Here is a 12,174-nt window from a genome sequence, read left to right as displayed (position 1 = left end):
GACTGATTTCACGCTGGAGATCCTGTCGTTGTACCAAGAGTGATTCTTCATGAGAACAGCAATTGCGTTCTTTGGTCTGATAAGAAGGAGGGCATTGGATAGGTGGCAGAACAAACGACTTTTGTTGTTGTTGATGATTGTTGTTATTGTTGTAGTAGTGATGGTGGTGATGATTAATAAGATTATGATGATTATGAAGAGAGGAAGTAGAGATAGGAGGAGGAGGAGGACTGTTGACGCTTGAAACGGACGAAGCACAGGAAGAAGAAGAGTGAGGATGATGAGGAACAGAAGTATGAGGATGATGAGAGAGCCAGGCTGATGTGTGTCTGTTGTGCTCAATAAGATCAGGACTGCGGCGACTGCTGATTGACAAGCAGCTTTCAGATGATGAGATGGAGGCAGTAGTAGATGCAGTGGCCGTGCTGTTGCTGCCAACGCTGCAGTTGTCTTCAAAGGCCTCTTCTTCTGAACGGCCGGTCGTCACATTTAAGATACCAGCACTAGAACCAGAGTTGAGGCCAGGACCAGAGCCAACAGCAGAGCCAGAGACAGAGACAGGGTTGGGAGTTGTTGATTTTTGTGTGTCATTATCTTCAACAGCAATGGTATCAGCATCAGTAACAATAACAGCGATAGTATCATCATCATCAGCATTGTTGTTTTTGTTGCTATCATCATTGTTATTGTGTGTGGTGCTCGAGGTAGTCCGGCGTGGTTGAAGGTGGCTGTTACGCTTCTTACGCGGCTTGGGCTCGATTTGGCCCCGGTCTTTGTCGGCCTTTTTGTCGGTAGAGGATGAGGAACAGCGCTTGCGACGTTTGATGACGGTGCGCATCATGGTTGCCGGGCGATGTACCCGATGAAGCTTGTAATACAAGCCGCAGGCATTACAGATCGTCTTTCCCAGCATATCCCTTCTCCAGAGAGGGGTAGTGGTTGTGTGGCAATTTGCGCAGATGGTACTTTCATCTGGAGTGACTGGTTTGAGTTCGAGTTCGAGTTCCATTGGGCTTCTTGGTGGAATAGATTGGATAGTAACAGTAGCCTTGTTAATATTAGCAGAACGCTCAGAAACTGAAGAGTTTGATGATGATGATGAAGAAGATGAAGAAGTTGTTGATAACGATGATAGTAATAATGTTGATGAAATAGAAGTAGAAGAGGCCTTTTTGTGATTATTGTGGTGGTTGAGAAGGAGAATTGTGTTTTCTTCGGTTTCTGGGGATGCTTCACGGGGGCGCTTATTATGTTGGTGCTGGTACTGGTGCTGGTGCTGATACTGATGGGTATGATTTGCGTCGTGGTCTCCATGACTGCTGCAGTTATCACAAACAGGGCCTTTACCGCTCTCTCGACCCCATAGAAGAGGACGGAAGGAGGCAAGGCACTGAACGCAGCGAGTGAGAGAGCGCTTGCGAGATTTCATTGATTCGTGAGTTGGCGACAGAGGTGAAAGAGTTGGATGAGCCATTAGAGCAAATTATTATTATTAATATAATATAATATAATATAATATAATATAGTGATGATGATGTCGATGATAAAGAAGTATATAAATTTTTTATATATAAAAGAGAAATATATGAAAGATAAGCAAACAAACAAATAAACAAAAGAAAATGGAAGCAAAAGCAAGAAAAATATTAGGAAAAAAAAATAAACAATTAAATATAAAAAATAAAATAATATATATATATAAATAAATAAATAAATAAATAAATAAATAAAATATATAAATTTTTGGCCTGGGCTTGTAATATTAATAAATAAAATAAAAATAAAAAAAATAAAATCTGGTGCCTTAAAGATAACACTGATCTCTTAATCTCCACCAATAAGATCCCATCATCAGATCATATTTTCCCACACTCCAATCTCCATTCAAACTCTCATTTTTATTTTTATTTTCTTATCGGTCGTATTTTGATTTATCTTTCTTTATCTTTTTTTATATGTATTGGGGTTGGTTGGTTAATCTGTTTTATATAAATATAAATATAAATATAAATAAATTTTAAAATTGTAATTTAATTTAGTTTTGTTTCAATGTTTCAAAAGCAGAGATCATATCTACCTACAACAGATACAAATATGTATATTTTCAGTAACAATAAAATTGATAACAAAGAAGAAAGGTTCTATTGTGTATATAATATATGTACACAATATATACTCACCAGATTCCCTTTTTCTTATTTCTTTTATTTCTTTCTTATTTTGGGTCCCTCAGGCGGATCTCTAATTCAAATCAGTATCGTCACACATGCGGTGATCCCTGCTTCTTTGCCTTCGATAACAAACTCTGTCTAGACCAATCATCATTTAGGGTTGGGCACCATTGCCCGCCTGTTTGACGACAAGAACTCATTATTCTTTCTTTTTTTTTTAAAAAAAAAAAAAAAAAGGATAGAAACACAAAAATAAACAAACAAAACAAACAAAGCAAAAAATGATAATAGCAGTATAAATTGTTTACAGTTTGTATGTATTTATGTATATACATATAATTTTGTATGTGTTGAATCAGAAATACAATGACATCACCCCCTGTCCACCCATGAAAAGCCAATATAATATAAATTATTAATATTATAATTTATTTTTATTTTTATAGATATATTATTTCTCTTATCAGGCCACACGTTCCCATCTTTCAAACAGCCGTTGTCATCTATCTATATTTTATTAATTATTTCATACACAATAGGCCCATTCAAATAGACAGATAAAATAACTGATAATTCATTTATTAAACAATTTCTAGCATTATATATTTTATATTTTATATATATATATATTATTATTATAGTTTTTCTCTCTTTGTTCTTAATAATTAAGCTAAAGAACCAAAACTAAAAGCGAATCAAATCAAATAAAAAAGAGGTTACTCGGTCCACAAAGACTCAAAAAGGCACTCGATTTTTGTGCTTTATTTTATATATAAATATATAAAAAAGAAAAGCTTGTAGACCCATCTTGTCCCACTTTTTTTTAATATTTTGACTTTATACTTTGGGCCCATTCCCAGAAAAGTAGCTAGAGATTAGATCTTTTTCCTAAAATAGAATAAAAATTATACATATTTTAAACTATACAATACACTTTATTATACATTGCATTGCATTACACCCACACCCACACCCACACCCACACACCCACACTCCTATACTCACATACTCACATACTCACATCCACATGCCTTTTGGACGTGTCATCCGTTTCTCGGTTCGGTCTCCCCTCCCTTTTTTTTGCATTTCTCAATCTTTATTTTGGTGGCCAATAGTAAATTGAATCATTCAATCATTTAGACACTCAAGTATTTCTGCTTGTTCTTTCTGTCTCTTGCAAGCCACCTGATTAATTTCTATATATTAACATTTCACATCGAATGAAACATTTGGGTCAGGGCACAGATTAACACCATTATTCCCATCACTCTTATATATACAATACAAAATTATTTCATTACCATCATTTAATAATATTCTTTATCTATAAATCTATCCATATATAGATTATCTACTATATATATTTTATCTATATGAAAGGAGCAATAATCTTGTAGAGTCATTCAATAGGCGACACTAGGCAGTTTATCCTAATAAAGCTTAGGCATTCATATCTAGGCAGCGCAACTATGGACTAAGTATTATTATAAAGACCTTCAAAGCATCTTTGAGAAGAAGAAGAAGAAATATGACCAGGTCCAAAAGTGGCAGTTGGCTGACCTGGAATTCATAACAAAATGTGTCTTTCTTGATGAATAAGCCTTTCACAGTAATTTGAAACAGGCCATGGGCTTGGTAAAAGAAGGCGGACTCCTGCAGTAGTTACAGTACCTCCAAAAAAACCAAACGAAATATCAATTCACGACGATATGGACTCGTAGGTCTTCCTCTATATTCCCCTGAACTGAATCCAATCAAACAGTTCTGGTCACTTGTCAAGAGTAAAGTGAAATGATGAGTCTATGACTCAGTACTCAGCCTCAATAAATACAGGAAAGAAAGATAACATGCTATCAGTAAAATGTATAATATATATATATATATATATATTTGTTCGTTATCAGCGTGTAGATTTTATTAATAGAAATCACGAAATATTATCTTTATATTTTATATATATTTATATGTTCTTGGACTTTATCAATTGCAAAATAATCATCATCAATTTATATATTTTATGTATAGCCTTTTTACCATGACTTTGAGCCAGTGACCATCTTATCAGTAGCTTGCAGATATCTATGTACAAATAAAATAAACAAACGAATAACTGAATGCATATGTGTATATTGTATGTATCTCTAGTGTACTTTGTCTGGGTGGCGTCGTTTGGCGATAAGAGAGTTTAGGGCTTGGGGTTTTTTCTGTCAATTTGGTTCTTCTTCTTGAGGCTAGTGCCCAAATACACACATAATAGATACATAGATATTTAGCTATCTATTTGTTTGTAAATATACAAGATAAGTAGAATCATAAAAATAAAATTAAAAGTGTGTGAGAATATGCGTGGAAATGGGTGTTCTGACCCATGCAACTGATAACAAGCATCAATTGGTAGTCTGGATAAGCTACGGCATTTTCACCCAAAAAGAGAAATAAAGAAATAAAGTATATACGATATGTATTTATCTTTATTTATCTTTTGTGTAAATTACCAGTCAATACCCTCCAATATTCACAATTATAATCACAATCACAACTAAAATTACAGCTATAATTCCAATTACGATCAATTCTTGATAATTAATTATCAGAGAGTAAAAATTACACTTTTGAAATGTACAAGGTATCTGAACATATTTTAATAATAAAAAGAATGTAAAGCTTGGGTTCAGGCCTGATATGACTCTAGATACTTAAAGAGCTTTTTTAGTATATAGAGATAGAAACCTGCAATTTTTTTAATAGCAAAGTTGAAAGCGTATATCCTATCCAAAAAAAATTTTACATCAAGCATGGCCATGTGTTGCAAACATCCCAAATTCTATTATTAAACGATGTGCTTTTTTTTTGAAGGGAAAATATTAGAATTTGATTAATATTTGAGCAATTGATGTAAAAAAACGCTTAAATGGTGGATCTTAATGTAACTAACCAGGTTAATTACATATTTAAGCAGGATTTGGTCAATCAATTTGTATGTAGGGCCAATTTTCTGTATTTAATTTGTCATTTTTATCACCTATCTTAAGGACACGGCGTTTTTATTTTTCTCAACTAATTATGTGACTGTTTTCTTCAGGTCCAATGTCTTTAGACTTTTAGGGTAAAACGGCGTGTCCTGAAATTAATACAGGAATATTCGTATCAAAATAGCTGTTTGAAATCTACATTTAGGCTCTACAGTAAAATAATAAGAATTGATCACAAATGCACTATATCAATAACCAATTATACATAAAGTTATATAAGAGCTTGCTGTTATTACAGACTATCTAACGACCTTTCTTGGTTGGGAGCCAACGTTATCTATCTATTTATTTATTTATTTTAATAATTAAATATTTTAGTTTATACATCGATACCTCCAATATATACATATATTAAAAAAAGCATAGAACATTGTAAATAAAAAGCTTGTGAATAATCAATCAATATCCAAAACTAACGTTGATCCGGATAATTGATGAGTTGTGCCAAGCAACAAATATTTGTTTAAAATACAATGTCTACATAAAATATCTATAGAAATATGTATATAAGTAACATTATCGTGCAATGTTTTCTATTCAACGACCCACTCAGTATCTTTGGGTCAACAACAGCAGCGAATTAATGAGATAACTAAATCCCTTAATTCCTAATATGTTTCCGCCTCAGAATCATACTAAAAAATATTTTCAAACCAATTACATCAAAAAACATCCATCTCATCAAAGACTAGCAATCAATCTTGAGAATAATGAGCCCGTATGTTTCTATGGAGGGGGTAGGATTACATTGACAACAAAAGCTCACTATAATTCTTCCCATCTGAACTAACAGCACTATACTTATGGTGGATTTCCTGAGCACTCTGCTTGGAACAAACGATCCAAAATCTAGAATTTATGTCAAAGAAGAAAAAAATAATCGGAAGAATATACTTTGTCTCACCAAGGGATACAGAGAGTTCATTTTTTTAGACTACTGCTATGTAATGTTCCCGGTGCTACAAGTTCCAAAAATATCCGCACTGTAGAAGGTCAAGAATACAATATAAACCAAGCTGCTTGCCATGCCTTGCGTTTATTTAATAATTACGGTGAGTGAAAAATCTTGTCTAGAAGAGGTAACAGCCTATCAATTACCATCTAATCTACGGCACTCATTTGCTGTTCTCTTGGTATTGTAAGGGTTAGATATCGATCTTCTCTAGCTGAATATTATCTCCACTCAGAAATAATAAGTCAATATAATAAATCCCTTGAACCATCTCAAGGTATGTATTACAGGTGTCTGTGAGACATTGAGAATCATCTTTCGACAAATCCTGTTTCAATTGCATCATTTAGTTGACCTACTCTTCCACATTTACCAGAAACATCAGGTCAGACTACACATCGCCAAGTGTCAAGAAAACTTATCCAAGAACAAGAAGATCTATGCAATAAAGCGTATATTTTGTCCCACCCAGATCAGCCTTACTTCAATGGCTCCCAACAAGCATTATACAATTCTATTATGAAAGCAATGCATGGAAGTCAACTTGGAGCAAGACTATACTTTGTGAATAGACCAGGTGGCACAGGAAATATCTTTGTATGTAATGTTCTTTTCCAGAAAGTACGACAGCAACAAAAAATTTCTCTTGCTGTTGCAACCAGTGGAATTGCTGCCCTATTATTAGATAGTGGTCGTACAGCACGTCTTTGATTTAAGATTCCAATTAATGTTGACATGAACTCCATGTGCTCTATCTTTGCCAGCTCTCAAGTCGCACAATTTCTACGCAGAACGGAATTAATAGTCTGGGGTGAAGTCTCAATGGTCAATAAATATATTTCCAGTGCAGTAAATTGTCGGATTCAAGATACAATTAAGGCAGTCAACCCTGTACTTGTGAATGTTCCATGTAGTGGATTCTTTTTTGTCTTTGAAGAAAATTATCAACAAGCTCCTCATGCCAATCCAAGGACGTCGAAATCCCAAACCGTTGCCCAATACATCAGTAGAACGCATGATTAGGCTTTTGTAAATACACTACATGTATATACCAATATGATGATTGTAAAAGCAAGCAACCCTGAGATTAGAAGAAAACTTGAAGATCCCAAAAACTTTCTTTTGCGAGCTGGTAATAAGAATAAGCTTATGGCTGGAGGTCCAGACACAGTAGCTATTCCTAATGAAATATCCATTTGTGGTACCAACTTAAACGGCCATACCAACGCAATTGTTTTTTTTTGATATAGTAGCAAATGCTACATATACTGGCTTTCTAATGTGGTGAGCCAACCTCATTCCAAAAAAAAAAGACTTTAATGCACAAAAGGTAAACAAAATTATTCTTGATAAATTTTCCCAAACAAGTATACGAGTTTAAAAGCATCGATCACGGTTTAAGCGAGGATTATTAACTCGCATATCTAATTAAAGTTTTGAAAACAACCAACCCTGGATCACTACCTCCTCACAATTTGATACTCAAGCCAGGATGGCCAGTTATGCTTTTAAGAAAAATAGATCTAAATAACGACCTGTGCAATGGTACAGGGCTAAAATACAATTATCTTTGCTGTTTCGTAATCAAAGCTACTCTAATAATAAGGCACAATATGGGTAAGGAAGTGATCCTTCCAAGTTTTTAGCCATGATGAACTGCTAGCGTTGTCAGTTCCCAGTAAGTCTTGAATTTGTAATGACTAGCAACAAAGCACAGGGGCAGGCATTTGCCAATATTGGGTTATGTCTTCCCTCACCTCCATTTGTACATTTTTAGCTCTATGTTGCTCTCTCCCGAGTAAGAAAATTATCAGCGATCAAACTAATTCTCAACACATGTAACGCCATTAATTATACCTCAGAATATTTATTTAAAAATAATATAGTATATAAAAAAAAAGTCTTTTACACATAATCCAATATATATATCAATATTTATTAGAACAAAAATTTAGTTTGAGAATGAGGGAGAGAGAAAGTGGATTGGTTTGTTCAATAAAGAACAACACTTCCCAGACAACCATTTCCTTCAATTTTAAGCGTATCGTGTAGAGTAATTACCAGTTAATCCAGCAACGTTGCAAAGTATATACCCTGATAGCCAGTCCATAGTTTCTAGATTATTGGTCTGGTTAGAATAGTGCGCGCAAAAAGGAACTAGCCAAGGCACTGGCGCAAAAATATGTCGACACTAGCGTAGTTATGTCAATAGACGCAGTGAGAGCGTACTTGTGTGCACATATCTGTCATAGACTTAGAGTAAGAGCCGGGTTAACTAGATAACTAAAACCGGGATACCTAGGCATTCAATAGGAAGGGGTATACGTATTCATTCTACATATACGCTATTTATTTTTATGCATTTGTTATTAAAAGATAGATAGATTTTAACCATAGTGTACTTGAGGGAAAGAGAAAAAAGACAGATGTGGCTTGACTATACAAAAAGTCGATTACATAAAGTGTTTAATAAGACTTTGAAGAAAACCCATCATTGTGAGAACTGTATTGGCTTGCGCAATAACAAGCATAGTATCCTCTAAATAAAATATGGTTATCCAAAACAGTGCTTTTGTTGAAACTCACTGGAGAGTATTTTGAATAGATACATATATGTGTGAGATGGTGAGAAGAGGAACACGAATACTACCGGAGGATAATGGTAGTCCTAAATTATTTATGGTGCTCTGCTTTTAACAAGAAAGCTTTGAATAATTTTAATATTGTTTCAATGAGATATACACTCCAAAAATGTACGTGTATTGCAGTGTCTAAAAGACATGTTTTACCACTTACTTTATTTTAATTATACTGTCACTATCTCATAAATATATAGTCCAGATTTACTATCAAAGAAAATTCTATAAAGAGTACTATGTGTTAGCTAAGATATGTAAATATATTCTATAATAATAGTATTTCAGTCGATCATAAGTAAGATAAACTGTGTCTTTCGTCTCCAAAGGATATTGCATGTATATGTAAACTTGCAGAGCTCAAGTAAAATAAAAAAAAAAGTCCCCTTTGAGAACTGGTAAAACACCAACTAATTTAATAAACATATACTAGTTTTCTCTCAATAATGATTATTTTATATGCCTATGCATTTCGAGCTGTTCTGTTAAGTGAAAGTGAACAAAATGTGTTTAGAAGGCTGACAATGTTTTCTTTATTTGCTTGTTAGTTTTTAAAAATTATAATGATCATCAGTAGTGTGAGTATAAAGATATAGAAATATTTTCCCCAAAGACATATAGAGGTTATCTAAAGCAAATTAATACTCAAATGTATTCGGTCTTGGTACTATTTAATATATCTATTAGGCAATACCAAGAGGTCTTTGTTAATAATACGTAATAAAAAATATAAAGCTTTTACCGAAAACATAAAACTCTTTGATTTTCATATGAATTTGGTTTGATTTGCCCAAAATAGGCAGTTTACGCCTTCCGTGCTGCTGACACGGTGTGTGTTCTTTTGGTTCCGCTCAGACCACGAATATCCTGCAAAGAAGTATGGCGCTCTTTGCAGGATTTCCTTCAATCCCCTTGCACAAGGCATACCCTTGTGCATTTTATTTCATCATTGGTACTGCTTTAATAGAGCTTTATAACAAAGTAGTATAGATTGTTCACATATAAAAGTCTTCAGATGAAGCAATAATAAAACAGAATCCTTATCTATCTTTATTTTATTGATCAAATCCTTTATTTTACTTTTGTTTATACATTTATTTCATCGTCACTGACTTATAACAACTCTTCGCGATAGTTATAAGCATACTTCTTGTTATATTTGTCCTTTCTATACACATTTTACTATATCTCCTTACCGTTGGATAGACCCGAGCATTATCACAGTAATTCGTCTCTATCTCTCTATATATTTGCCTTCTGAACTCGCTGGCAACTATATTTTCATTTATTATTTTTCTGACAAAGTTGCACCACACCAACGCAACACTTGTCAGTGCGCCATCCCCTTTTTTTCATACAAAAATCGATACAATTCCCTATTTCCTGTTATCCCTCCTCTTCCTCCTGGTTTCCTTTTGGTGGTCCTTGGTTTCCGACACGGTAAGAAAATCGCATTTAACTGCCTATATCTTTCTATCCGTATAAGACCCATACTAATATTTATCATGAAAACGCACCCCAGACGCGGTTTCTAGCTAAGTTCCAAAAACGATGTCCAGTCTAATAGCAGGTAAAATATTATACAGACACACACACACATTTTAACACGGTCAATATACTAACTACAACACAGTGTTTCTCTGTGCGTGTTTTTTTTTTGTTTTTTTATGCCCAGCGTCCATTTCACTGCGGTCACAGAGAGGTTCTTCACGTCAAGTTCATGTATCAGGTAAGTAAATACACACACACAGATGCTTTGACACGATCACCACACTAACTATGATTTGATGTTTTCTTTTCTTTTTCACAGTGTCCAGTGTCCAGTGTCTAGTCCCGTTTTGCTTTCGAGCACAAGTACTGTTTAAGCCCTACGTAGTTATCTGCTAGGTAAGTAAACGAATACACGCACTTTGACACGGTCAACATACTAACTATGATCCGATGTTTTCTTTTATTTTATCACAGTGTCCAGTGTCCCGTTTCCAGCCCCGTTTTGCTTTTGAGCACCAGTACTTTTTAAGCCCTTTGCGATTATCGGTTAGGTAAGTAAACGCGCACACGCGCACACACTTTGACACAATAAGTATATTAACCTTATACTCTATTTTCTTTCTATTTCTACCTTTGCAGTGATCCCTGAATATCTCGTATTCTATCGGTCACGATATATCAAAAGGAATATATGTAAACATTTTCATGCAAGATGTGTATATCATGGTCTTTAACAATGAGTCTTCGGGCTCATTTACAACTCGCTCATTGTAGACGCCTTGTTTATAGGGCTTGTCTTAATATGAGTTTCTGGTTTTTTATTGGAAGCATTGCGCTCTTTGGGTGGTCTGCCTATTGAGTTCGCTCAAGATGCTATGGTCTGAAACCTGATCTGTGCCTTGCGCGATTCTACCTGCATTTACTGCAGGGGAGAAGAAACCAAAAGGGATTCTGTCTTGGACTTTATTGTTTGAGATGGAGAAGCTCCAATGTTTGAACCGGAGTGGTCTTTTGACTGCTCTGGATTGTGAACTAGTGAACTGCTTTTCCAGACATACCAACAAGTCAGTAGCCTTCACTCCCTGGAAAAGGTTATTGGAGGGTGCAATCCCCTCACCTTGTCTTGAGTTCTTGTCTTTGTGTTAAGTAGCTTCCAATGAGTCGGGTTGTTTTTACAAACTCCCTAATCCCGGTGAAAAGTTTCATCGAAGGCTAAACTTATTTATAAAAAACCAACTGATCACAAGTACCGTCAGGGAAAGTAGCTCTTAGTGTAGAGCATACTGGATGTTAAAGAACTTCCTGAGTCAGTCATATGAAGGCGAAAGCCGGATGAAATCCACGTCAGTTTTTTATGTGTTGTGCGGCACATAACATGGAGAAGACTGAGGAACGCCGAGGTAGCTTTATGCTATTTTCTTAGGACTTTGGATATTGGCTCTCCAGATTTTGTCCTTCGGGGCAGGTCAAGATTGTCACAGAAAGGTGCAAGTATAAGGGTGTATCACCTGGATGCGTAGAGTTTTTTTTTTTTTAAATTCGTTGAACACCTGGACGTGAAGTAATGCAGATGGATTAACCAGTACGATCTCCTGTATTTTACTGCTTCCTGTTGAAATGATCCCTGTGCTTTTCAAGTCCCTCATTGCTTAGACTTTGATACTTGTAACCCACGCTCTGGTAAACAGAACTGGACATGAGGGACGAACCCAAAGCAAAGTTAAGGTGCCTAAGTAAATGCTATGCTGTTCCACTTGGGTGTCTCAGACACCTGTCCTGAGCAGTTTGGCATTAAAGCATTTCACCGATACTTTGCCGTCATGGTAAATTTGATGCCATGCCGAGTAGGCAGGAATGAGGGTTGTTGAGAAGCTTGGGTGTAAACTTGAGTG

General features: G+C 35.1%; 3 protein-coding genes across 3 annotated transcripts; 2 read left to right on the top strand and 1 right to left on the bottom strand.

Moving 5' to 3' along the window:
- Window positions 1-808: 808 nt before the first annotated feature.
- On the bottom strand, window positions 809-1,009 carry PHYBLDRAFT_112024 (GATA-type zinc finger transcription factor; the record flags this gene model as incomplete). Its single annotated transcript, XM_018428258.1, has 1 exon — window positions 809-1,009. A coding segment is annotated over one exon (201 nt), but the record flags the coding sequence as incomplete, so codon positions are not given.
- Window positions 1,010-5,816: 4,807 nt separating this feature from the next.
- PHYBLDRAFT_67626 (hypothetical protein) lies at window positions 5,817-7,400 on the top strand (the record flags this gene model as incomplete). The annotated part of the gene is made up of 6 exons (XM_018441824.1): window positions 5,817-5,940; window positions 6,112-6,259; window positions 6,347-6,432; window positions 6,532-6,776; window positions 6,873-7,161; window positions 7,228-7,400. 6 exons carry the CDS (start codon window positions 5,817-5,819, stop codon window positions 7,398-7,400), a joined length of 1,065 nt encoding a protein of 354 aa, XP_018292488.1.
- Window positions 7,401-9,440: 2,040 nt separating this feature from the next.
- PHYBLDRAFT_67627 (hypothetical protein) lies at window positions 9,441-11,141 on the top strand (the record flags this gene model as incomplete). The annotated part of the gene is made up of 7 exons (XM_018441825.1): window positions 9,441-9,508; window positions 9,591-9,668; window positions 9,927-10,231; window positions 10,467-10,520; window positions 10,602-10,645; window positions 10,757-10,833; window positions 11,057-11,141. The coding sequence occupies 7 exons, from the start codon at window positions 9,441-9,443 to the stop codon at window positions 11,139-11,141; spliced, it is 711 nt and encodes a 236-aa protein (XP_018292487.1).
- Between the last annotated feature and the right edge of the window lie 1,033 nt (window positions 11,142-12,174).

Source organism: Phycomyces blakesleeanus, assembly GCF_001638985.1.
Source record: "Phycomyces blakesleeanus NRRL 1555(-) unplaced genomic scaffold PHYBLscaffold_9, whole genome shotgun sequence".
Lineage (NCBI taxonomy): Eukaryota > Fungi > Mucoromycota > Mucoromycetes > Mucorales > Phycomycetaceae > Phycomyces > Phycomyces blakesleeanus.
Note: the sequence above shows the minus strand (reverse complement) of the source record. Positions and strands in the feature narration are given on the sequence as shown.